Consider the following 26,685-nt stretch of genomic DNA (forward strand, 5'->3'; position numbering starts at 1 on the left):
TAGGCAATTAAGTAATTAAGCCCGATTTAAATATCCACTTTTCTACTTGAATTAAACCTAAATTTGATTAAAAGAAAAGTGACCTCACCATCATACTTATTCGAAGTTGGCTTTAGTGTATATATCCACAAAGCATGTGGAAGACCCTAATCTTAATTATTCTTTCACTTTGGAACACGGTTTGATTAGAAAAGTCATCTTCGTAATACAAATGAAAGAAGGAAAAGTCAAATAGGCGTGTTAGAGAGGATTGACATTTCATTATCAGCAAATAATTACGAGAAAATGATTGCCTCGCTCATAGAAAGATACAAAGTTAGACTCGTTTGAGAGACCGATTGTGCCTAAGAACGTCTCAGTTTAGTTCAGAATAGCACTCAAGTCATATGCAGCTTCCAAAGCCTTTCTTCTGCAGAAACTTCAATACTTCAAAAACAAAAACACCTCCTCTTTTCTTTAATGCTCAATCTACAGTCTATTTGTTAGCTTTCTAAATGAAAATAAAAGCGATCCTGATATAAAAACTATTATCGTAAGGATTGCTGAGGAAAACCATACTAATATACACTGACAAACCACGACAACATCTGATACAATATGGTAGCTGGGAGGATTCAAGAACAATGAAGCTTAGCGTTTTCCTATGGGGAAACCAACGTGACAAAAGAGCAGTGTTCTTGCGGCCGTATGCGACTCTTGGAAAGCCGAAGGCAATGATCGAAGCCTGCCAAATTGGACTGTGGCCACTCCACTCCAATGACGAGACTTCGTCAGCCGTGTTCTCCGTAGAATTGTCTGCATTCCTAAGAGACTACTAGTCAAAGTAGCTAATAGGTTGATTGCTACGAGAATGGTGGTGTCGAACCGTTCAAATATAATATAAGTTTATTTAAAAATATAAAAATTAATATAAAAAAATCATATTTGGTTATTTTTGTTTCTAGATCAATAAAGATAAATCTTATTTTTATATATAAATAAGTTTTATTTAAGTTTGGAAGTACTAAAAATACAGTGAGTCCATTCAAAAATAATAAATTGATAGTATTAAGTCTTATAAAAGAAATATTGGATCAATTCATTTATGTTCTTGGATTGTTTGAGGTAATACAATTCACAAATTAATTCGCATAACCAATGTAACATATTTTTATCAACACGTTCCAAAGCAATATCATGCCGAGGGTTATCTTCTCATCATGGCTTCTTCACACAAAAGAGAAAGAAAAATTAAGTGATGGCTCTACAATTGGAAGAAATATCATAACAGGGAATGAGGAGGAAGAAACTTATCCGCGTCTATCCAAAAGCAACAACGAAATCGGACCCTGATGAGTCTTCGAGTTGCCCACCTCTTTACATACTCGATCCAACATGCACAGGAAGTCCCTCACGATCACGAAGATCCGAAGTGGGTTCGCTTCATCCTTGCTTACATCTCCATGGTAGTACTCCGCGATGTTCCTGACCTGAAGCAACACTTGGTTTTCGTCATCTTTCAGCTCTTTCACTATCTTTTCGGCTTCATTCAGGAAGGATCTCATGCGATGCACGAATCTCTTGCTCTTGTCGTCAACCGTCATGTCTTGTTCTACTAACTGTTTCGACTGAGACAGTCCACTCGAGAGATTTGAGACGGAGCTGATCAGGACATCCAAGTCCATGCTTGCAGTCTTCTTGACGTTGCCGAGCTCGGTGATCAATCCCGAGACAAGTTTCAGACCTGTTGCCCTGTGATCCTCTTCTTTTTCCTCCGCCGTCTTCGACTTGTGCTTCTCTGTTTCGGTCTCCATTGCGTTTACACCTTCCAGTCGAACTATCTCTTGAACGACAAAATGCAGTAAGGTAGTCTTTCCATCAGTTCCTTTCACATCAGCCAGTTTTAAGAGAGCATCGAGCTTGAAGGCTCTTGCACCTCCTCTGATGGTTCCAACGTTCATCCGGTTTCCAGTTTTGAGCACGGCTTCCAGCAGTCTGAAGAAAAGCCTGCTGGATCTGAGTTCCTTGCAAGCTTCCTGGAAGCAAATTAAGATCGATTAGCACCCAAGTCTCTGATCAATAATAATCTGAATTCGAGTCTTCACCTCGATCATAGCAAAAGAATTTCTTAGATGTGCAACTTCGTCTTCGAATGTTTCCCTGTACAACATGACTTCACTCCTCTGGAACGCAAAGGATACTTGGAGTACCGCCTTGAGGAACTTCTCCGCTGGATCTAGTTCGTCGCCCTTGCCTTCGACGTTGGAAAGCTTTTCTTCTTCTTCCTTCGTTGGCGCCATCTTCACCAGTGCCTCCAGTTGTTGCACGGTCAATCCTTCACCTGACGAAACCCAACCAACAGTGTCTTGAAATTAAAAGAATCATGCCAAAGGATGAGCGAATGCGACTACGGAGTATTCGTTTCTGGATCTACCTAGCATCAGAGCATTGCGAACTTGCTCGGCATTCGCATTTAAGGCCTTCATCAGTATGGTGATGTTCTGCAGTCTCTTGTGCTCCATGACATGCTTGCTGGGAGATGGCGTCTTGCTCTTTCCCTCTTCCGTCCTGGATGAACTTCGCAAATTGTACCCGAAAAGTGATTCGATCATCTTCTCATCGAACCTATAAGGATTCAAATAAAAGGTTGAGTAAGCACCGATCTCGTCCGACCAAGGAACGGAAGAAGATGAGGATATGTCGCTTACTCGAATGAGCTTGATCTTATCTTGTCCCATACCATGGAACGGTCGGGGGCGGCTCTCACTTTGTCCCAGTGCAGGGGTTTCAACTTGGGCAGTGGAGTACCATCTTTGCCGACCGGCGTGCTTAGCTGAGCCGGGCACGGTGGTGGAGGAGGGGCATGGCCAGAACTGCACCCTTTTGGAAATGGTGGTGGCCTGATGGGTGGTGGTGGAGGTAGTGGTGGCGGGCCTGGTGGCTTTGGAATGCGTCCATTACTAACCAATGGCATCGGAGGGGAGAACCCCGCTTTACCATTACCATTACCATCAGGGGAAACTGATTTGCTCTGATGTGGGCATGTCATGGGTTCTTTTGCTGCAGATTCTGCTGTAGAAAGCAAGTCTGCCTTCGAGGGAGCAGGTGAGCTTTTCAATTCATCGGAAGGCGACGACTCAACCGACGCCATTTCTAGCTTTGAACAGAGTTCAGTGCTTTCGAGATCATGAGATTCAATGCTGTGGACGAAGCCAAGTGTTGAAGGTTCACTGCGGCTAAGAGAACTTCTATCCTCAATGCGAGGCGCAGCTCGAGGTCGAGAATCGCTTCCTCCAAATCTTCTTGAAGAAGAACAGAGGAAGGAGTCCGTGGGAGCTGTTACCTTCTGAGGAATCACAAAGTTTCTTGCAGGGATTGCTGAGGTAGTGCCATATGAAGATGATACATTGTTGTGGCTCGATGAGGTAGATCTGTAGGAACTGATTGGAGAACAAATCTCTGAACGGCGACTGAAGTTTTCCTCTGACGAACTCACTGATTGATTCAAAGGATGAGAACTTACTGAGTGGAAGGAGTCGGAGTCGTCGTCATCGTCATCGTCACCGTTGTCGGAACGACACGCGGTCTCCGCCGGAAGATTTTCCTCGTCCAAACAACTGACATTGTCCGACTCACAACTCTTCATGTGTTCTAAATTAGTCATGCTTTCAACCGAGGCCACGCTCTTGAGTTGAGGTGTTTGATGGAGACTCAAATCACTCTCCAGGTACTTGGTTAAAGAATTCAGATAGAACTGGTCCGAGCAGGGATCGAAGCTCACCTTGTTGGAGGGAGCAGCAGCTGCGGACGCTTGAAGCTTCGGTATTCTGCTAGGGAGTAGCATCAGCCTTTCCGGCCTCTTCTTGGATGTCCGTCTTTGGGCCCTCTTGCAGGCTAGAGTGACCGCAACACCAAGAACGACCAGTGTTGCGCCGGCACAGGCCACAACAACGACGATGAGTATCCTTCTCCGGTGCCTTTCCTTGGCTTCGCTTCCACTCCCGTACTCCAGGATCTGAACTGGTGCAATGTGAGGACGACGGTGCAACGGCGAGGCAGGAAGGACGTGGGTTTTGAACAGGGGAACAGGAGCAGGGGTTTCGGCTCCAATGGCAGGGGCAGGAGCTGGGGAGTAGGCAGCTCTGGCGTGCCCTGCTCTTCTGTGCTTGGGGATCTTCATGCCGAGGAGAAACCTGACCCTTGTGATCAGCCGAGTCCCCAAATCTCCACCGGCATTGTCTTCTCCTGACATCGCTTCGACTCTGACCTCCCTCCCTTCGCTCTCAAACTGCAGAATGGTCCTGCTCTCATGCAGAGCCCAAGATGCGCCCATGAACCGGGAGTTCAAGAAGAGGAAGGTGGAGACAAGGACCAAAAAGAGCATGCGAAGGAACCTGGAAGCTGAGACCATGTTCTTTGGCTCAACTTTTCACCACGGCAGGGAAGAACAGCAGAAGGGGGAGGGGGGGTGGGAGGAGTGAGCAAAAGCTCATAAAGGAGACGAGAAGCCTTGTTTCTCGATCATTGAAGTTGGGTGGCGAGGTGGATCCATTGCAAAAGGCTTTAATGCTACTCCAAGGAATCCCTGAGCACGGCAGTTGTCTGCAGTAATGGCCCTTCGCTTATTTTGCCTCATGAGCTATCCTTTACCATACCCTTCCTTCCTCCTCCTCCTCCTCCTCCCCTCCCTTCCCTCGGGTCCTTTTTGTCTCCCTCTGCTGCTGCGTTAGGTGGGATATCACTGCCTTTGGATCCAAGTATTTACCCTGTCCTCTGCCGCCACCCTTTTTGCGTTTGGATCTTCTGATCTATTGTCCCATCATACTCGCATAACCAGCAATCCTCTCTCTGCAACCTGAACTTTTCTGAATGATAGCATGGGATTTGAGCCAAATGGGTTTTAGCAATGAGCTACGCCTCTCGGGACCAGGAGGAACTCATGGAATGTTGTGTATGGGGGAGGTGCATCAGTGGACCACCATTTTTGGTTGGAACTTTTGCTTGCTTCTCAAGAGTAATAGAGTAGGGAGACTTCAAATGTTTCCTTCGACGCCCACTCCTTTTAGTGGATGGAGAGAGTCAAATACCACGTAGTAGTAGTAAAAGATTAGGAGGCATTGGTCTTTTGACTAACGCAATTTGCATTGCCACATCTTTAGGTCGTACACTTCCGTGATTGATGGGGCTCTTAAAATTAAGTATTGGCCTACGTTCATTAGTTGAAGGCACTACTGATCTCACCTACAACATCAGCTACATAGTTAATGTGTTGTTGTCACATGATGACCAGCTTTTCTCATTTACATTCGTCCAAACCTAAGTCTGTCCCTCGGAGAAATATTGTTTCTTCGTTAGCTCACCTTATGCCTGCACATTCCTTGAATTGCCTCTGTGAAATTGCTCAGAGGACATGCAATTCTTGGCCAGAGAATTCATTCCATGTCCGGAAAACCATAAATCTAAAGTAGAAATGGTTCCTTCTCTGATGTCTCGCATTGACTCATCTATTCTGAGTCATGCTAAGCACAATTGAATTCTAGTCTAAACAAGGGGAGTGCGGGTTGGCTGGTTCTCCTCCTTCACCTGTTCTTAGCTTACCTGAAGAGCAGCTGCAATATGGTAAAGCCATTATTTGGTTCCTTTACTCCCAAAATGTTCATTCATTACGATGATTGCGCAGCAGAACACATATATATACACATATATATAATATATAATTTTATATATAACTTTGAAGGAAGGCATTTCTTAGGCAAAAATACACCAATGTTGTACAGTGTGATAGTTCTACATATATATAGAATATATAATTTTATGTGTCCAGTTAGCATCAACTTTGAAGGAGGAAGGCATCTCTTAGGCGAAATACACCAATGTTGTACAGTGTGATAGTTCTACCTTAAATTGGATTGACTGCTATTCATAGTCAAACACGGAAAGAAAAAGATGAAACGAAAACATTATCCTTTTATATAAACAAATTAAACTAAATCTATTTTTGATGGGAAAAAAAGTTTTAAATCTCAGCTATGAATGTGTATGGAAACGAAGAAAGATGTCGTGACAAAGAAATACATCAAGCACCATAGTGTAATATCCTGATTTATTTTTGAATTAGAAGTGGAAAAAGATTTGAGTTGAATGATAAGGATTCATGAGTATGATGTCACATTAACCTCGACTTAAGGATCTTAGTTCATCGATTTAGATTTAATAAACTAATAATTTAGTTATCTCAACGAGTCGATAATTGGACTTCTCTTATGCTATATTAGAATTTGATCCTAAACTACATTAATACTTGTTAGACATTGTGAATTTATAATATCTTAAATTATTTCATATAAAAAGTGAATAAATATTTAAATTAACTTATAAGAGTTGATTGATATATTATAATTAACTTGGGATTAAGTATTTTAATCTGTAGTTTATATTCAATAAGTTAAGAGATCAATCTAATTCCTTGGATCGTTTCTACATTTGAGGTAACTTTGAATATGGAGACCTTCTTTTGTTTCTTGATGATGATCTAAAACTAAACTCATGAACTTATTAAGATTGATAGAATTTTTCTTAACGTTCTCGTGTCCCTCTCATATGATAATATAAGAATATAAAAAAGAAAAAGAGAGAGAGTTTTTATTCCTTTTGATATATAGGCCTCCTAATCCATGGACTATTAGCTCAAGTGCATCTCAAATAATTGCATCATTGTGCTTGTACTACGAGGGCTTATCAACCACATCAATGTGTTAATCAACACATAATCATGAGAAATGGATCATTCAGAAAATATTAACATTATATACTTCTAATTAGAATTTAAAATCAAACTTCTCCTTAACAAGATAGATGAGACGATTAGGTAGGATCTTACATTATATTCATTGATTCGATTTAGATGATTCATGGCAAGCATCATAGCTTAATTCTTTTTGAGAATCCATGTGCCCTTTATTTAAATCTACTTAAATTTAAGTTTCTTCAAAAGAATATTTATCATTAGAAATTATATATCACTTCAGGAAATTTCTGATCATGCCGAACCAATCAAATATATATATATATATATATATATATATATATATATATATTTTATATATATATTATATATTATATATATATATATATATATATATTACACAAGATGTATCTAGTTTATATTTTTATGATGTCGATATTATTTTTTATCTTTTAAACAGCGATTAAAAATCATTAATAATATTTATCTAAAAAAATCAAAGGATCAACACAAATTCATTCTTTATTTTTGTTTTTTTAGATTAAACAGTGTTAAGAGTCTTTAACGAAATTTATCTAAAAATTCACAAAGAATTACCATAAATAAAGTTCTGTACATGTTTTGTATACGAACATTTTCACGATAAATTTTTTAAAAAGAATATGAAAATTTTTATTATATTAAATGATATATATTATTTATACAATAATATGCTAATCAATAATGATCTTTGGGCGAAGAACAAGTATGGCTGATTTAGCTTGTAGATAATGTCGGGCACACTGTGCGCTTCGTCTTCGTCCCAATGGTTTGGCGTCTTCCATTGGCCACACTAATAATGGCGGTGTCTCTTTCGACAAAGACAGATCCGTTGTTGACCCACCTTTTAGAGCAACCAGCGAAGCCGTGGTCGAGTAGGTACAACCACATGCCGTAATGCCTGAATGCCTCGCTCACCTATAACAGTGGCTGATGGATATGATATCAAGATCATCTCCAAGCCCTCTTCTCCCATCTCCCACTTGATCAACTGCTCTTCCACCATGTATCCATCCAAACAACCACAACCCTACTACCCTCCACCGCCGCCGCCGACGACCGACCCCTACTACCCTCCGCCGCAGCCGACGATGGGCGTGCCGGTGCCGACCGCCCCCGGTACTTTCCAGATCCAAACTCCGGCGGGCGGCGCTTGGTCCACCGGCCTCTGCGAGTGCTGCGATGATGGCAGCAACTGTAATCGAGCCCTCCTCCACTTTTACTCGGTAATTCCTTGGTCCAATTGCTGTTGTTAAGCATCCGATCCCTTACTGCAGGCTGCATCACTTGCTTCTGCCCTTGTATCACGTTTGGTCAAATCGCGGAGATCGTCGACAAAGGAGCCACCTGTGAGTACTGTTTCTTCTTGGAGTCATTGGATCCTCCGTTCTTTTTTGTTGTCTGGCTTTTTACTGCATGGAGGATTGAACGGCGAAGCCTTTGATCGGTATCTGTGAAGCATGCGGGACGAGTGGGGCGCTGTACGCGCTTATAATGTATGTGACGTGCTGCCAGTGCTTGTACTCCTGCTTCTACCGCTCCAAACTGCGGGCGCAGCTCGGGCTGAGGGAGGAGCCCTGCGCCGACTGCCTCGTCCACTGCTGCTGCGAGACCTGCTCCCTCTGCCAGATGTACCGAGAGCTCAATCGCCGTGGCTACGACATGAGCATAGGTCTCTCTCTCTCTCTCTCTCTCTCTCTCTCTCTCTCTCTCTCTCTCTCTCTGTGCTGACTCTTCGTGTGTTCTTCCTTTTGGGAGAGAGGGAGACTGAAGCAACGGCGATCTTTCCTTTCGTGCAGGTTGGCATGCAAACATGGAGAGGCAGGGGCAACCCGCAACCATTCCGCCACCGGTCCAAGGCATGAGCCGTTGAGATCTCAACTCAAAGTCCAGTGCTGCCATAATTAGGGACTGCAAGTTGTTTGATAAAATGCGAGGTATGGATTTCATTGTTTATTACTAAGTATCATATGCAGTTAATACGACCTGTAAGAGAAGAATAAAATCAATGTCTGCGGTGGGCATGAATTGGATGATGATCCAAAGTCGTTTACTACGAGTCTACAATTGAGCATTGTTTGGAAAAGTGGACTTTGACTGTGATTGGCCAAACCTTATCATCCTTTGTGACTGTAGCCTCACTTCAGATACATGGACATGATGTTTGGGCCCCAGTTCGTTCACACACAGGCTGGATTCAATTATTATCTCTGCGTCATCTTGATATGTTTCTTCTCCCGCTATCATTAATTATATTAAAAGGCGGCACTAATTATCTATTCCTATCACCCACGTCATGGAGTTATCTATTATATATATAAATACAAACTTATATGTTTCTATCAAAGGCATCACATGGAATATTATTTAATCATAACTAATGTGGATATTGATCATAGACTCATAAATATTTTATTTTTTTAATATTGTAATATGTATACTATTATTGTTATATATATATATATATATAATGTAATATCTTTTGAGTGATATTTTTTAAAAAATTATATTTGGATATTTTCCAATCGATACTCTGCATTTTCCCAAATAATACCCTTAATTTGATAAATATCCAAAATGCCCCTTAAAATTTTTTTTTCGTTAAATTTTTCATCCATTTTTCATCAGTATTAAACTGTTATAATATTTTTATTTGGTTTATTTATAGTATTTTTAATAACATTTATAGTGTTTTTATTGATGTATTGAAAATACGTGGCATCTTCTTTAGTTATCATTGCTCATAGATCATTACAATATAATATTTTTAGGTTTGTAGTTAGTTTAATTAAGGTTAGGAGTTCATTTCGCTTATTTACAATATTTTCGAGTAAACTTTGTAGTATTTTTATTTTGGTGACCAAAATACTATAACAAGTCAAATTTTTATGTTTATTTAGGTAAATTATGATAACTTCTCATATAAATCATAGTATGATATTTTAAATAATTTCTAGTATGTTTTGATTCTGAACTCATTTATAATATTTTCAAATAGGCTTTATAATGTTATTATCATAGTGACCAAAACATTATAACATGTCAAAAACATTATAGTAAGTCAAAAATATTATAACATTCAGAAAACTTTTTCAGGAATAGTTTATATTTTAAATTAGGAATATTATTTTAGAAAAACGATACGGATTGAGAAATAGTCAAAATACAGATATTTTCTAAGAAAATCATCTGTATCTTTTTTTTTGGCTTTATCCTTTTTATTTAAGCATGTCATTACCACAATAACTTCATCGAGAAAAAGTTAAATGAGTCTTTTAATTGCTCACATCCAACAAGGTGCATAATATTGACTTACATGCTAGTAATGTATGGGAGTGAAGACGTGAGAAAGAGGAGGTATCAAAATTGATCACATTTCTATTTGTAACCCGATCTTTAACAACAAAATGTGGACGATATGAATCGCGAAATCCAATTACAAACACAAATACATATAGTGCAAATGATTTACTTTGAAAATTATCTAATGCTTGCAAATATATTGCTTGTTTTAAAAAAATATAAATAGTCCAGAAAAACCTACCAACTATATGAAAAATATGGATTATTCATGTCTAGTCTCATATTTCGATCTACTTACAAGAGGCAAATATTTGTATTATTGTTAACTTAGGCTTAAATATCTTAAGTCATTGGTTTACACTAAAAAAAATTTAAATTTAGTTAAGATAATTAAATCATAGGTTGTTGGGTCCAACCTATGTGAACTTGACAATTGGGCCTATTGAGCTCAAATCAATAATTAAGGGAGAAAGGGTAAAATTGTGTGGGTGTGCACAGTGAAATTGCAGCTTGCGGTGAAAAGAGGAGAGAGAAACACAGAGAGAAAGATTAGGTTTCTGAGTTTTCTGCTTGACGATCGGTGGCCAAACGTTGTCAGTTTCGGCCCAAATTTTATGTGGAGAATCCTTGCAGCAAACTCTATAATCCTAACGGTGTTGATCTACAGTTTACCCTCTCTAAGGTACTTTCCTGCGATATCTACTATGTGAGACACAGAATTATCTTTTGAGGAGATCCATCCTACGTGATGATGAAGATATGCTATCCTTGAGCCAAGATCTATGATCTTGATGTTATTCTGATCCTCTAGTTATTCTAGAGAAGACCTACTGTAAACCCGTTATCATTATTATTGATAGTGGAAGTTTGAGGTGGGCTACGGTCCCGTGGTTTTTCCCACATTAGGTTTTCCACGTTAAAAAGATTTGGTCTCACTGTGTGATTGATTTATTGCTCTATTATTTATGTTGTGCTGATTGATATTAGTATTTTGATATCAAGTTGGTATTTTGATGAGGAACCTATTTTGATACACAAAGAGGGAAAAGAATTATTCCGCATTAACAGGTTTCTTCCCAACAAATGGTATCAGAGCATCAGGTTGTTTGGTGCTAGTTTTTCTTGTGTGATTGAAATGGAGTCTGATGGTATGATTAAATTGAACTCATCAAATTATTCAACTTGGAGGCGTACGATGGAAGATTTGCTTTATTGCAAAGATTTGTATAAGTCCATCAAGGTTAAAGATAAACCTTTTACTATGGACGATGAAGAATGAGAAGTTCAACATAGAAAAGCTATTGCCTATATTAGAAGATGGATGGATATAAACTTGCATGAGCATATTTCAGATGAAATCAGAGCTGATGTTGTTTGGCAAAGGTTAGAAAATCTCTTTGCGAAAAAGACAGTGGGAAATAGAATTTCTCTCCTCAGAAGGCTTGTAAATTTGAAGTATAAAGATGGTGGTAACATTGTTGAGCACATAAGCCTATTTCAGAGTCTTGCAAACAAGTTGGTTGCTATGAAAATGAATATAGATGATGAGATGCAGGGATTATTACTTCTCAGCTCTTTACTAGAAAGTTGGGAAACGTATGTTGTGACTATTTGTAACTCCACGCCAGAGGGGACTCTAACCATAGATATGGTTAAAGACAGTTTGCTAAATGAAGATGCAAGAAGGAAAGAACAGGGTGAATCTTCTTCTGGTGCATTTGTTACTGAAAAACAAGAAAGACGTGGAAGAAGTCATAGCAGAAATCCACATGGATATAGAGGAAGATCTAAGTCTAGAAGAGATATCAAATGTTTTCACTGTAATAGGCCAAGTCACATGAAGAAAGAGTGTAGGTTTTGGAAGCGAGAACAGAATGAAATAAAGAAAAATGAGAAAGAGACCAATACAATTGCTGCTGAAGGTAATATCACTATTGTCTGTGATGAAGGTTGTGTTAGCCTTATAGCTCAGGACAGTAATTGGGTAATTGACTCTGGTGCTTCATTTCATGTTCATGGTGATTTCTTTAGATCTTATAGTGCTAGTGATTTTGGTAATGTCAGAATGGGAAACAATGGTACATCTAAGATTGTGGGTATTGGAGATATTTGCTTGGAGACCAGTATTGGGAGCAAATTGATACTCAAAGATGTAAGGCATGTTCCAGATATTCGTCTTAACTTGATATCTACAGGTAGACTTGATGATGAAGGCTTTGCACATTATTTTGGTGAAAGTAAATGGAAACTCACTAAAGGTTCTCTAATTGTGGCAAAAGGAAAGAAGATTAACTCTTTTTATCTCATGGAAGCTAAGCTACACAAAGGAGAGATTAATGCAATTCGAAAAGGTGAAAGTATAGATCTTTGGCATAAGAGGCTTGGACATATCAGCGAGAAGGGACTTCAATCTTTGGCATAAGATTAACTCTTGCTAGAAAGCAGTTCTTACCAGAGTTGCAAGGTACATCTCTTAAATCTTGTGATCATTGCTTAGCTGGAAAAACACATAGAGTTGCATTTCAGACATATCCATCATCTAGAAGATCTGATGTTATTGATTTAGTTCATACTGATGTTTGTACTATGCAAACTAGAACTCTTGGAGGTGCTCTTTATTTTGTTACTTTTATTGATGATCATTCTAGAAAAGTTTGGGCTTTTGCTTTAAAATCTAAAGACCAGGTACTCGATGCTTTCAAGGAGTTTCATGTCAATGTTGAAAGAGAAACTGGTAGAAAGCTAAAGTGTGTTCGATCAGATAATGGTGGCGAGTACAGGGGTCCTTTTGAGAATTATTGTAGGTTCCATGGTATCAGGCTTGAGAAAACAGTTCCTAAAACTCCTCAGCAGAACGGTGTGGCAGAAAGGATGAACAGAACCATTGAAGAAAGGATTAGGTGTATGCTTTCCCACGCTAAGTTACCAAAGTCATTTTGGGGGGAGGCTATGAGAACTACAGTTGACCTGATAAATCTTTCTCCATCAGTTCCTCTGCAAGGTGATGTTCCAGAGAGAGTATGGAGAGGAAAAGATATATCTTATAATCATTTGAGAGTCTTTGGGTGTAAAGCATTTGTTCATATTCCCAAAGATGAGAGGTCCAAGCTTGATAATAAGGCAAAAGCACGTATCTTCTTGGGATATGGTCATGAAGAGTTTGGGTACAGATTATGGGATCCAGTGAACAAGAAGATTATTAGAAGCAGAGATGTTGTGTTTCTTGAAGACCAATTGTTTGATGATGGTGATAATGTTGAGAAGCCAGAAACCTTTGTTTATATTCCTTGGAGTTTGGGTCCAGTTCCTTCACCTGTAGTTTATGATGATCATGGGGGAGATGAACAAGAAGATTGTGGTGAGAATACTAATGATGATACACCTACAGTTGATGATGTTGAACCAACTGAACAAGCACCTCCACCACCAGTTGAGATTCCATTGAGAAGATCCACTAGAGAGCGACAACCCTCTACCAGATATCCTCCACATGAGTATGTTATGCTTACTGATGGGGGAGAGCCAGAAACTTACCAAGAAGCTATTCTACATGAGAATAAGAGTGAGTGGGTTAAAGCCATGCAAGAAGAGATGAGATCCTTGCTTGAGAACCACACCTATGACTTGGTAAAGCTGCCGAAAGAGAAGAAAGCTCTCAAGAATAAGTGGGTTTATAAATTGAAGACTGAAAATAATAGCTCACAACAAAGATACAAGGCACGACTAGTTGTGAAAGGATTCAGTCAGAAGAAAGGTATTGACTTTGAAGAAATATTTTCTCTAGTTATGAAAATGTCCTCTATCCGAGTTGTTCTTGGTTTGGCTGCCCGCTTGAATTTAGAAGTTGAGCAACTTGATGTAAAAACAGCATTTCTTCATGGTGACTTAGAAGAAGAAATTTACATGGAGCAACCAGAAGGTTTCAAAGTCAAGGGAAAAGAAAATCTGGTATGTAAGCTTAGGAAAAGCTTATATGGACTCAAACAAGCACCTAGACAGTGGTACAAGAAGTTTGATTCCTTTATGATGAGCCAAGGGTATGATAGAACCACATCTGATCATTGTGTATTTATGAAGAAATTTTCAGATGATGATTTTATTATTTTACTGCTATATGTTGATGATATGTTGATTGTTGGCCATGATGTTGGAAAAATTGAAAAGTTTAAAAGAGAGCTAAGTAAGTCTTTTGTCATGAAAGACTTAGGATCGGTGAGACAAATACTTGGCATGAAGATTCTTCGTGAGAGGAAGAAAAGGAAGATTTGGCTATCTCAGGAGATTTACATTGAAAAGGTTCTTGAAAGATTCAACATGAGTAAAGCCAAAGCAGTTTGTTCTCCACTTGCAGGTCATTTCAAGCTGAGTTCAAAACAATGTCCTACAAGTGAGAAAGAAAAAGAAGAAATATCCAGAGTGCCTTACTCATCTGCAGTAGGCAGTTTGATGTATTCTATGGTTTGTACTAGGCCAGATATAGCTCATGCAGTTGGAGTTGTTAGTCGATTTCTCTCAAATCCTGGAAAGAAACATTGGGCAGCAGTGAAATGAATATTAAGATATCTAAGAGGTACTTCCAGGTTGTGTTTATGTTTTGGTGATGATGAACCTGTGTTAGAAGGGTACACAGATGCAGACATGGTAGGTGATACTGATTCCAGGAAGTCCACTTCGGGATTCTTGATAACATTTGCAGGAGGAGTAGTCTCTTGGTAGTCTAAGTTACAGAAGTGTGTTGCTCTATCAACCACAGAAGCAGAATACATAGCAGTTACTGAAGCCTGCAAGGAAGCTTTATGGATGAAAAAGTTTCTACAGGAATTGAGCTTGAAACAGGAAGGATATACTATTTACTGTGACAGTCAGAGCGCTATTCACCTCTCCAAGAATTCAACATACCATTTTAGATCCAAGCATATTGATGTGAGATATCACTGGATTCGTGATGTGTTTGAGATGAAAGAATTACAGTTGGAAAAGGTGCATACCAATGATAAAGGTTCAGATATGTTGACAAAGTCTTTGCCTAAGGAGAAGCTTGAAGCATGTAGGCGAAGAGCGGGCTTGGTACAGCCCACCATATGAGCTGGAGGGGGAGAATTGTTGGGTCCAGCCCATATGTGGACTTAGACAATTGGGGCCTATTGAGCTCAAATCAGTAATTAAGGGAGAAAGGGCAAAATTGGGCAGATTGCAGTGTGTGGCTGCGCACAGTGAGATTGCAGCGTGCGGCGTGCAAAGAAAAGAGGAGAGAGAAATAGAGAGAGAAAGATTAGGTTTCTGAGTTTTCTACTTGACGATCGGTGGCCAAACGTTGTCAGTTTCGGCCCAAATTTTATGTGGAGAATCCTTGCAGCAAACTCTACAATCCTAATGGTTTTGATCTATAGTTTACCCTCTCTAAGGTACTTTCCTGCGATATCTACTCTGTGAGACCTAGAATTCTCTTTTGAGGAGATCCATCCTACGTGATGAAGATATGCTATCCTTGAGCCAAGATCTATGATCTTGATATTATTCTGATCCTCTAGTTATTCTAGAGAAGACCTACTGTAAACCTGTTATCATTATTATTGATAGTGGAAGTTTGAGGTGGACTACGGTCCCGTGGTTTTTCCCACATTGGGTTTTCCACGTTAAAAAGATTTGGTCTCACTGTGTGATTGATTTATTGCTCTATTGTTTATGTTGTGCTGATTGATATTAGCATTTTGATATCAAGTTGGTATTTTGATGAGGAACCTATTTTGATACACAAAGAGGGAAAAGAATTATTCTGCATTAACAGGTTTCTTCCCAACATAGGTGTTGTAATTGATAGTAAATGAGATTTCCCTAACAGGAAATCTCTCTACTTTGTTGAGGGAAATCCTCTAACTGTTGAAGAAAATTCTCCCTTCTAACCTATATAAAAAAAAGGGATATGTTAATAACAATCAACTTCTTCTACAACTTGTTTATCTATTTATTTTCTAACATGGTATCAGAGCAGTTCCTTCTTGGCGATAGCAGTATCGTCGTGTGTTAGCCAAGCGGCCACAGTAACACGCTGCCTCAAGCGGAGTCATTGAAGAAGCACCAAGACACGGATTCAGAGCCAGTGCTAAGGAGCACCGTCTTGGCTCTGCTCATCCACTCCTTCCCTTCCTTCATCGCCGGTCTTGCTTTTCTTCGCTGGCCTTGCTCCCTCTCCTATTTGCTGCCTACAGCAGACACTCTCCGTCGTCGCCACGTAAGGAGGAAAACATTCTCTCACTGCCTCCTTGTTGGGAAATCATAGGGGGGGCGACATCATATGCGCAGCGGAAGAACAAGAAAACAAAAAATCCCCGATTCCCAAAAAGATGTTCATCGTCGTGCGAAGATTGGTGCGCAAAATCCGCAAAAACACAAAACTGCGTATAGAGATTGTGTTACCTAGGGAGATCGTATATCCCTGTTTCCTTGCAGATCCTTAGGAGAGGGTGAAGGAGGTCAAGCGTCCTCCTCTCTAGCGGTGATCCACACAGCAGGGTTGCGACGACGCTTCTCAAAACTCCAAGCCTACTCTGAGGTGGAGAGGGAGAGGAGAATAGGAAAGGCAAGCAAAGACTCTAGCCTATGAGGCTGTGAATCCCTCCTATTTATAGAGATCCCGTGTCAAAACCCTAATGGGTCCTTTCCCTAGTGGGTATTGGATCTGCATCCAATAAGACAAAGGCTCCGTCGGATATCTCATATCCGACCTCTACTCATCGCAATGCCTACCATATGTGTGTGACCCTCTAGGCCCAATATCGAGCTGGCCGTGAGTCATACCTGTCAGAACTCTTTCTAACTAAGTGAATTATTATCTCTGTAATAATTCACTCGACTCATCGACTACGGAAGTACTAGGCCACTACGCCGTAGTCCCCAGACGATACAGGGGAATCCAATCCATTGGACCTGTCTGTCCTCAGTTACCATGTACCTATAGTCCCTCATCCATCTAATATCCCAGAGACCGTATATCGAGCATGGTGCTGTCAGACCCATACGGTTTCTACTCGAGTCTCGCTCTAATCGGATTCTCCCGGAGAACTCTTTCTCTCTCAACCCGAATGACCCTGGCCAGGGATTTGTCTGAGCAAGAACACATGGGATATTCCTCTCATGATACCGAGAGTGGATGATCCTCTATCGACACTCAATAGCCCTCGTAAGGTCGACTACCACTCCCAATGACCAGCTGTACTAGATCTGGGAACAGCCAAACCTATAAGTCTGGTATCAAAGAGTGGAGCACTCATACAGGACATCCTTGGTGTCTCAAGTCTAAGAACCAGATACACCACTAGGACTACGGAATTGTTGTCTGACAATAAGGCATCATCAACCATCCAGCATTCCGTAAGCGGATTAATCAGTGAACTCATTCTCCAATGAGCACCTGTACTGTATCCCTAGTGTCCCTACACGAGCAGCTATGAGACCAGCTGCATCCATCATATGGACGGGTATACAGCACACCAGTCTATCCGGTTATCACGATATCCCTCTCGAGTAACCTATGACCGGGATTATTTAGGATATGTGTTTAAAGGTGAATCGATCTCATTATCATGATCTCATCACGATCCGATTCCCATTGCACAAATCCAAGGACATCACAATATATATGCATTTATGCAATAGTTATAAAGTGATATACGCCAAAATATAATAAGCAAAAAGATTCTGTATCAAGTCACACGTGCCATCACTCACGTGATTGGCTTGCTGGGCACTTATGACTAGCAATCTCCCACTTGACCTAAAGCCAATCACCTATGTGTCTGATCCCCATCAGACCCCTGTGACGCTCAAAGACAATCTGAGACAATGGCTTTGTTAGTGGATCTGCAATGTTATCTTCGGATGGAACTCTTTCCACTGCTACATCTCCTCGGGTCACGATCTCTCTGATAAGGTGGAACCTCCTCAGAACATGCTTAGATTTCTGATGAGACCTAGGTTCCTTCGCTTGAGCAATTGCCCCGTTGTTGTCGCAATATAGGGAAATCGGCTCCTCACTATCCGGCACGACTCCCAAATCTGTGATGAACTTCTTCAACCAGACTCCCTCCTTTGCTGCATCTGATGCAGCAATGTACTCCGCCTCTGTGGTCGAGTCAGCAGTGGTATCTTGCTTGGAACTCTTCCAGCACACTGCTCCTCCATTCAAGGTGTACACATACCCTGAATTCGACTTGCTATCATCGACATCAGACTGAAAACTTGAGTCAGTGTAGCCTTCAACCTTAAGGCTATTACCTCCATATACTAGTAAAAGATCCTTAGTCCTTCTCAAGTACTTAAGGATACACTTTACTGCTTTCCAGTGCTCCAAGCCTGGATCCGCCTGATACCTGCTCGTGACACTCAGAGCATGCGCTATATCAGGCCTAGTACATAGCATGGCATACATGATAGACCCTATTGCTGAGGCATAAGGTATCATATCCATGTTCGCCCTTTCTTCTGGAGTCTTAGGGGACATACTCGTAGAAAGCGATATCCCATGTCTCATCGGTATGAGACCTCTTTTGGAATTTTCCATGCCAAACCTTTTGACAATAGTTTCTATGTACCTGGACTGGGACAAGCCAAGCATCCTTTTGGATCTATCTCTATAGATTCTAATCCCCAAGATATAAGATGCTTCTCCTAAGTCCTTCATGGAGAAGTGTCTAGATAACCAAGCCTTTATTGTGGATAGCATTCCTATGTCATTCCCAATGATGAGGATGTCATCCACATATAACACCAAAAAGCTAATAGCGCTCCCACTTACCTTTCTGTATACACAAGGCTCATCTTCGTTCTTAACGAAGTCATAAGATCTGATTGCCTCATCAAATCTTATGTTCCAACTTCGGGAAGCTTGCTTTAGTCCATAAATGGATCTAAGCAACCTACACACCTTATCTGGGCAGTTCTTGGACACGAATCCCTCAGGTTGCATCATATACACCTCCTCCTCCAGGTTCCCGTTGAGGAATGCGGTTTTCACATCCATCTGCCAGATCTCATAATCATAGTGTGCTGCAATAGCCAATAGAATTCTGATGGATTTTAGCATTGCTACGGGTGAGAAAGTTTCATCGTAGTCAACACCTTGCCTTTGACGATACCCCTTAGCCACTAGCCTTGCTTTATAGGTCTCTACCTTTCCATCTACTCCGATCTTTTTCTTAAAGATCCACTTGCAACCGATGGGTACAATACCTTCGGGTGCATCAACTAGGTTCCAAACCTTATTGGAGTACATAGAATCCATCTCAGAATTCATGGCTTCTTTCCACTTCCCGGAGTCTATACTCATAATAGCCTCCTCGTAGGTCTGAGGATCAATATCCTCTACATCCTCTGCTCTAATATGTCCCACATATCTCTCAGGAGGATGGGATACTCTATCAGACCTGCGTAAAGTTGAAACTTGTGTATTAGATACCTGAACAGACTCGGGCTGTAGAGTGGTGCTTGAGCTTGGTTCTCCAACCTCGCTCAATTCTATCATTCTCCCACTGTCTCCGTCAAGAATGTGTTCCTTCTCAAGGAACACTGCTCTCTTAGCTACAAAGACCTTTTGGTCCTCGAGATGATAGAAGTAATACCCATAAGTTTCCTTGGGGTATCCCACAAATTTACATCGCCCTGTCCTTGATTCTAACTTATCGGGGTTGTGTCTTTTAACATGGGCAGAGCAGCCCCAAATCTTAACTACTTTAAGATCAGGCTTCTTCCCTTTCCATATCTCATATGGTGTAGACACTACCGACTTAGTTAGAACTCTATTCAGAAGGTAAGCTGCGGTTTCTATGGCATATCCCCAGAATGAGATGGGTAGGTCAGCGAAACTCATCATGGACCGTACCATATCTAATAATGTACGATTTCTCCTTTCAGAGACACCATTGAGCTGAGGTGTATAAGGAGGTGTCCATTGGGATAATATCCCATTGTCCTTGAGGAACTGAGTAAACTCTGTACTTAAGTATTCACCTCCTCGATCTGATCGAAGAGTTTTGATACTCTTTCCAGTTTGGTTCTCTACCTCATTCCTATACTCTCTGAATTTCTCAAAAGCCTCGGACTTGTACTTCATTAAGTACACATATCCATACCTTGAGAAATCATCAGTAAATGTAATGAAGTAGGAGTAACCTCCAATGGCATAAGTTGACATGGGTCCACATACATCACTATGTATGAGTTCCAACAACTCAGTGGCTCTCTCTCCAGTTCCACTAAATGGAGAGTTGGTCAATTTTCCACGAATGCAAGGTTCACAAGTTGCATATGACACGTAGTCGAATGGATCTAGATATCCATCATTTATCAACTTTTGAATCCTTCTTTCATGGATGTGACCTAGCCTACAATGCCATAGGTATGCACTGTTCAACTCATCTTGTTTCCTTTTGGACACATTTATATTCATGATATGTGGAGTGGTGTCTAACATAAATAAACCATTATGCAATGTTCCTTTCGTGATGATCTTATCATCTAATAATATCGAACAACCATTGTTCTCAAAAATAAATTTATATCCACTAACTGTTAAACATGAAATGGAGATAATGTTTTTGATAATAGAAGGAACAAAATAACATGCATCTAATGCAATAAAAGCTCCACTAGGCAGATGTAGGGCGACCTCGCCAACAGCTAATACAGCAACTTTTGCTCCATTACCCATCTTGAGGTCCATCTCGCCTCTCTCTAGTCTCCTAGGCCTTGCCAGAACCTGCAACGAATTACATATATGATAAGCACTACCGGTATCTAATACCCATGTGTTATCATAAGAGTCTGACAAATGGAGACTGATCATGAATGTACCTGAAGCTTCATCAAGCTTTTGTTTCGCCCTTTCTGCAAGGTACTCTTTGCAGTTTCTCTTCCAGTGCCCATCTTTACCACAGTGGAAGCACTGGCCTTTGTCCTTTGTTGGGTCTTTCTTAGCAACCTTTGCTTTACCTTGTTTGCCCTTGCCCTTTCCCTTCTTAAGGGACCTTTCTGCTTTCCTTTTCTTTCTGGTCTCACCAGCGTAGAGAACTGGCTTCTCTTTCTTAATAGTACTCTCTGCCTCCCTCAACATATTGAGGAGCTCTGGGAGAGTCACCTCAAGCTTGTTCATATTAAAATTCATTATGAACTGTGAAAAGGAATCTGGTAGGGACTGAAGCACAATGTCCACACACAAGTTATCCTTTAGGACCATTCCTAGACCTGTGAGTTTCTCTATCCACTCAATCATCTTTAGGACATGGTTCTGAACCGGTGTCCCCTCAGTCATCCTAGCGCGGAAAAGGCTCTTGGATATCTCATATCGTTGAGTCCTTCCCTGTTCCTCAAACAATTTGCGGACATGTAGGAGAATGGATCTGGCATCCATCTTTTCATGTTGTCTCTGTAACTCTGGAGTCATAGAGCCCAACATATAGCACTGAGCAAGAGTGGAGTCATCAATGTACTTCACGTAGCGAGCGATCTCATCCTCGCTTGCCCCTTCTTCGGGCGTAGGCATCACTGTATCAAGGACGTACACGATTTTCTCCGCTGTGAGAACAATTCTCAAGTTACGGAGCCAATCCGTATAATTTAGACCAGTGAGGCGGTTGACATCAAGTATGCCACGTAAGGGATTTGAAAGCGACATTTTCTGAAAATAAAGATGTAGCAAAAATGAATAACATGCAGATTTTGCAAGAAATAAACTATCAAGATATGGACTTCTATCTTAATATGCTCCCACTATTTTACTAACGAGTCACGCGACACCCTCAGCACGTGAAACGGAAGTCTCCGGCAGACTTCTAGTGGGGATCAGGATCCAATCAGCGTCTTAGTGTAACCTCGAGGGACTCGACCAATCACACTAAGCCTAAAAGGTAGACAACTCTTGCCGATCACAACTCCTTGTGATTCCCGTCCTGTTCGGCCTCCGAATCACCATGGCCTCGAGGGACTCGACCAACCATGATGCTCGGTTAAGTTAACACCTTCGTTACAAGATGAGTCTGATTTGATGATATACCCTCGAGGGACTCGACCAAGCATATCATGCCCTCAGGTCACCGGTGACATCTCTATGTCGTAAGCAAGATAGCGAATCGCGATATAGGTGAGTCTCGAGGGACTCGACCAACTCAACCTACACCGGGATTCGGTTCCTACTCATAACGATGGAAGGCCACGTGGGTCAATCTAATTGCCTCACGTTTACCGACTTAATATTATCGAGAGATGTTTCTATGATTTGGTCTCCTAATATGACATGTCACACATATACATATTTAATATATATCTACATCGCATGCAAATATATATACATATCTAGTATGTGTATAAGCAATCACACCAGATGATCATAGACCACAACCTAATATGATTAGGCCCGAGCCAGTAGGCCTAATCACTCACATCAAGATCTATGTGTGCAATGGTGCATCTCCATGCCTTGTGATCGTCCATCTCGTCCTCGTCGGTTCCGTCGACATCTTGATGCATCTCCATGCATCACGATCGTCCGTCTCGTGGGTCCCGCTATGGCTTCCACGCTCCCGCTGCGCCTCCTCATGTGATTACAACTTAATCATAGGCACGCAGGCCCGACAATAAACGAGAAATATAATGGAGGTTCGCAGACCTCAATAATAATAATCACAAGTACACACATCACACGGTCCATGATCATCCGTCCACTCATCATACATCACATGTATAAATAATCATCATCATGTAGGACTACTAGATAATAATAAAAATAATAATCAACTAAACCTTTTAATTAATTAATATTTTTTGAAATCAGGGATATATAGGGAATTTCTCAATTCCTAAGGGTATTTTCGTAATTTGGACAAAAGACAGAAACTAGAATTTCTCAAATTCCAAGGGGCAAAACTGTCTTTTGCGCAGAAAACCCTAATACCCTTTCCCCTTTTCGCTGCTGCCGCCGCCGCCACCCTGCCGGCGGCGGCCTGTGCGGCGGGGCGAGGGCACTGCCCTCGCCTGCAGGCGGCACGCCCGCTGGCGGCGATGCCGCTGCGGGTGGGCGCCCTCTTCGGGCGCCGCCGCCTCCGCGGGCGGTGCTGTCCCGCCAGGCGGCCGCCCCTGTGAGGGGGGTTTCGCCCGCGGGAGTAGCGGCGGCAGGCGTCGCTGCAGGTGGGCTCCCCCTTCGGGCGTCGCTGCCTCCGCAGGCGGTGCTGTCCCGCCGGGCGGCCGCCCCTGTGGGGGGGGTTTCGCCCGCGGGAGTAGCGGCGGCAGGCGTCGCGCGTCGCTGCCCTGCGGCGGCAGGCGCCGCTTCCTTTCGGCGGCAGGCGCCGCTGCCCTGCGGCGCCTCTGCCCGTGGGTTGCCAGCCCCGTCGGCAGCAAGCCTGCTGCAAGCAGACCGCCGGCCGGCTGCTGCAGGCATAGTGCCGGCGCATGCGCCGGCGCTGTGCTGCCTGGCTGCGGCTGCCGCTGCAGGTGGCTGCAGGCATGCAGATCGAGGGCAGCAACTGTTGCTGCCCTTCCTCACTTTTGCGTCAACGATTTTGACGTCAATATTCTTCCTAAACACAACACACGCAGTTCAAAAACCAATCATTCGCACAAACAACCTGGCTCTGATACCACTGTTGGGAAATCATAAGGGTGGGGGGCGACATCATATGCGCAGCGGAAGAACAAGAAAACAAAATCCCCGATTCCCAAAAAGATGTTCGTCGTCGTGCGAAGATTGGTGCGCAAAAATCCGCAAAAAACACAAAACTGCGTATAGAGATTGTGTTACCTAGGGAGATCGTATATCCCTGTTTCCTTGCAGATCCTTAGGAGAGGGTGAAGGAGGTCAAGCGTCCTCCTCTCTAGCGGTGATCCACACAGCAGGGTTGCGACGACGCTCCTCAAAACTCTAGGCCTACTCTGAGGTGGAGAGGGAGAGGAGAATAGGAAAGGCAAGCAAAGACTCTAGCCTATGAGGCTGTGAATCCCTCCTATTTATAGAGATCCCGTGTCAAAACCCTAATGGGTCCTTTCCCTAGTGGGTATTGGATCTGCATCCAATAAGACAAGGGCTCCGTCGGATATCTCATATCCGACCTCTACTCATCGCAATGCCTACCATATGTGTGTGACCCTCTAGGCCCAATATCGAGCTGGCCGTGAGTCATACCTGTCAGAACTCTTTCTAACTAAGTGAATTATTATCTCTGTAATAATTCACTCGACTCATCGACTACGGAAGTACTAGGCCACTACGCCGTAGTCGCCAGACGATACAGGGGAATCCAATCCATTGGACCTGTCTGTCCTCAGTTACCATGTACCTATAGTCCCTCATCCATCTAATATCCCAGAGACCGTATATCGAGCATGGTGCTGTCAGACCCATACGGTTTCTACTCGAGTCTCGCTCTAATCGGATTCTCCCGGAGAACTCTTTCTCTCTCAACCCGAATGACCCTGGCCAGGGATTTGTCTGAGCAAGAACACATGGGATATTCCTCTCATGATACCGAGAGTGGATGATCCTCTATCGACACTCAATAGCCCTCGTAAGGTCGACTACCACTCCCAATGACCAGCTGTACTAGATCTGGGAACAGCCAAACCTATAAGTCTGGTATCAAAGAGTGGAGCACTCATACAGGACATCCTTGGTGTCTCAAGTCTAAGAACCAGATACACCACTAGGACTACGGAATTGTTGTCTGACAATAAGGCATCATCAACCATCCAGCATTCCGTAAGCGGATCAATCAGTGAACTCATTCTCCAATGAGCACCTGTACTGTATCCCTAGTGTCCCTACACGAGCAGCTATGAGACCAGCTGCATCCATCATATGGACGGGTATACAGCACACCAGTCTATCCGGTTATCACGATGTCCCTCTCGAGTAACCTATGACCGGGATTATTTAGGATATGTGTTTAAAGGTGAATCGATCTCATTATCGTGATCTCATCACGATCCGATTCCCATTGCACAAATCCAAGGACATCACAATATATATGCATTTATGCAATAGTTATAAAGTGATATACGCCAAAATATAATAAGCAAAAAGATTCTGTATCAAGTCACACGTGCCATCACTCACGTGATTGGCTTGCTGGGCACTTATGACTAGCACTCCTCAATAGCGGCGAACGGTGAATAGTGGTGTCTTCCTCGCTTCCTGGCCAGCAGCAGTAGCAACTACTGCATCTTCCTTCCTCTACCGTAGCAGCTTTTGGTGCCGCTTCCCTCTACACAACGGTGCCTCCTCAACGGCGGTGTCTTCCTCCTCAATAGCGATGAACGGCGAACGATGGTGTCTTCCTCGCTCAGTCTTCCTTGCTTAACAACGGATGTCGCGTCTTCCTCCTTCACTGTCGTAGCTGCTTCCCGGCCAGCAGTAGCTGCAACCGTTGCATCTTCCTTCCTCTATCGCAGCAGCTTTCGCTACTGCTTTCCTCTATACACCTAATTGCTGCAGATTTCTTTCACTGCCGTTTCCTTGAGTATCGCTGTAGATTTTCGCGGTCATTTCCCAGCGAACCGCAGTCTTGAGTATCGCTGCAGTTTTCGCGGCCATCTTCCGGCGAACTGCAGCATCTACAATCTGCTGTAGCAAGCAGCAATCCACAATAGCTACCGGCAGCTTTGGGCACTGTTGTAGATTGCCCAATCTGCTGCAACAAGTAGCAATCTATAGCAGTGACCCCCCCTCCCTTATTCTCCACCTTATGTGACCTGAGTATCACACAAGGTTCACTGCACTGCTTCTAAAAAAAAAAAAAAAGTCTTCGTTCACTTCTTCTGATGTTTCAGTTCCTGTAGGGACTCCCACTTCTTGTTCTTCTACAGGGCTTATCTCCATCAATGCTGCCACGCTGATCCCCTTTAAGTTATCAAAGGATGGCAACTATGCGTCCTGGCGAACTCAATTTTCTAATCTTTTATTTGGATACGACTTGTTAGGTTACATTGATGGCTCCTTCAGTTGTCCTTCAACCATGCTCAACATCCCCAAAGATCCCAGTCCAGTACTCAATCCAGCTCACAAACTGTGTCTACGTCAAGATCGTCTCATCCTCCAATCTATTCAAGCGTCAGTTGCTGGATCCATTGCTCCCTTGATATCTTCATGTGTGACAACAACCAATGCATGGTCTAAACTGCAAACCACCTTGGCAAATCATTCGCGTACTCGCAAACTCAGTCTTCTATCCAAGCTTATGGTGACAAAACAAGAGGGAAGTACTATCTCTGATTATCTACAACATATCAAGGTTATTATCGATGACTTGGCTTTGATAGGTCATTCCCTATGCGACGAAGAGGTTGTCATTCATACCCTCAATAGACTCGACACCGACTACAAGGAATTGGCTGCTGCAATTCGGGCACGCAACTCGCCAGTCTCTTTTGAAGATCTCTATGATAAGCTGACTGACTATGAGATGTACTTGAAACGTGCGGACAAACTGCCTGGATCGATTGTCACAACTCAAGTCAGTCACAAGTCTAAACGGAAGAGCACTCGGTACTCGCCGAACATCACCCAAGGTTTGGCTAATGCGCCTCTTGATTCTGTGAGTTCTATGTAACACCCCTCCTATGCTCCTAGTCATCACTTC

At 42.3% G+C, this 26,685-nt stretch overlaps 2 protein-coding genes across 3 annotated transcripts; one reads left to right on the forward strand and one right to left on the reverse strand.

Moving 5' to 3' along the window:
• Positions 1-1,180: 1,180 nt before the first annotated feature.
• On the reverse strand, positions 1,181-4,669 carry LOC135617552 (formin-like protein 11). Of its 2 annotated transcripts, XM_065117897.1 has the most exons (5): positions 3,761-4,669; positions 2,688-3,664; positions 2,414-2,604; positions 2,085-2,320; positions 1,181-2,015 (listed from the first exon to the last, which is right to left on the reverse strand). In XM_065117897.1, exons 1-5 carry the CDS (start codon positions 4,388-4,390, stop codon positions 1,290-1,292), a joined length of 2,760 nt encoding a protein of 919 aa, XP_064973969.1. In that variant the 5' UTR covers positions 4,391-4,669; the 3' UTR covers positions 1,181-1,289. The 2 variants fall into 2 exon arrangements, with proteins under 2 accessions (XP_064973969.1, XP_064973968.1); XM_065117896.1 differs by having other exon boundaries at positions 2,688-4,668.
• Positions 4,670-7,653: 2,984 nt separating this feature from the next.
• Positions 7,654-8,937, forward strand: LOC135617553 (cell number regulator 2-like). Its single transcript, XM_065117898.1, has 4 exons — positions 7,654-7,960; positions 8,041-8,112; positions 8,223-8,435; positions 8,563-8,937. The coding sequence occupies exons 1-4, from the start codon at positions 7,669-7,671 to the stop codon at positions 8,634-8,636; spliced, it is 651 nt and encodes a 216-aa protein (XP_064973970.1). The 5' UTR covers positions 7,654-7,668; the 3' UTR covers positions 8,637-8,937.
• Positions 8,938-26,685: the final 17,748 nt, after the last annotated feature.

Source organism: Musa acuminata, chromosome BXJ2-7, assembly GCF_036884655.1.
Source record: "Musa acuminata AAA Group cultivar baxijiao chromosome BXJ2-7, Cavendish_Baxijiao_AAA, whole genome shotgun sequence".
NCBI lineage: Eukaryota > Viridiplantae > Streptophyta > Magnoliopsida > Zingiberales > Musaceae > Musa > Musa acuminata.

Bases quoted from the DNA above. Each gene is read 5' to 3' on its own strand.
- LOC135617552 (XM_065117896.1), bottom strand. From the start codon at position 4,390: ATGGTCTCAGCTTCCAGGTTCCTTCGCATGCTCTTTTTGGTCCTTGTC. The intron at 2,605-2,687 runs GTAAGCGACATA...GAATCCTTATAG, and splicing joins ATAAGATCAAGCTCATTCGA to GTTCGATGAGAAGATGATCG. The intron at 2,321-2,413 runs GTAGATCCAGAA...GGGTTTCGTCAG, and splicing joins TCGCAATGCTCTGATGCTAG to GTGAAGGATTGACCGTGCAA.
- LOC135617553 (XM_065117898.1), top strand. From the start codon at position 7,669: ATGCCTCGCTCACCTATAACAGTGGCTGATGGATATGATATCAAGATC. The intron at 8,113-8,222 runs GTGAGTACTGTT...GTATCTGTGAAG, and splicing joins CGTCGACAAAGGAGCCACCT to CATGCGGGACGAGTGGGGCG. The intron at 8,436-8,562 runs GTCTCTCTCTCT...CCTTTCGTGCAG, and splicing joins TGGCTACGACATGAGCATAG to GTTGGCATGCAAACATGGAG.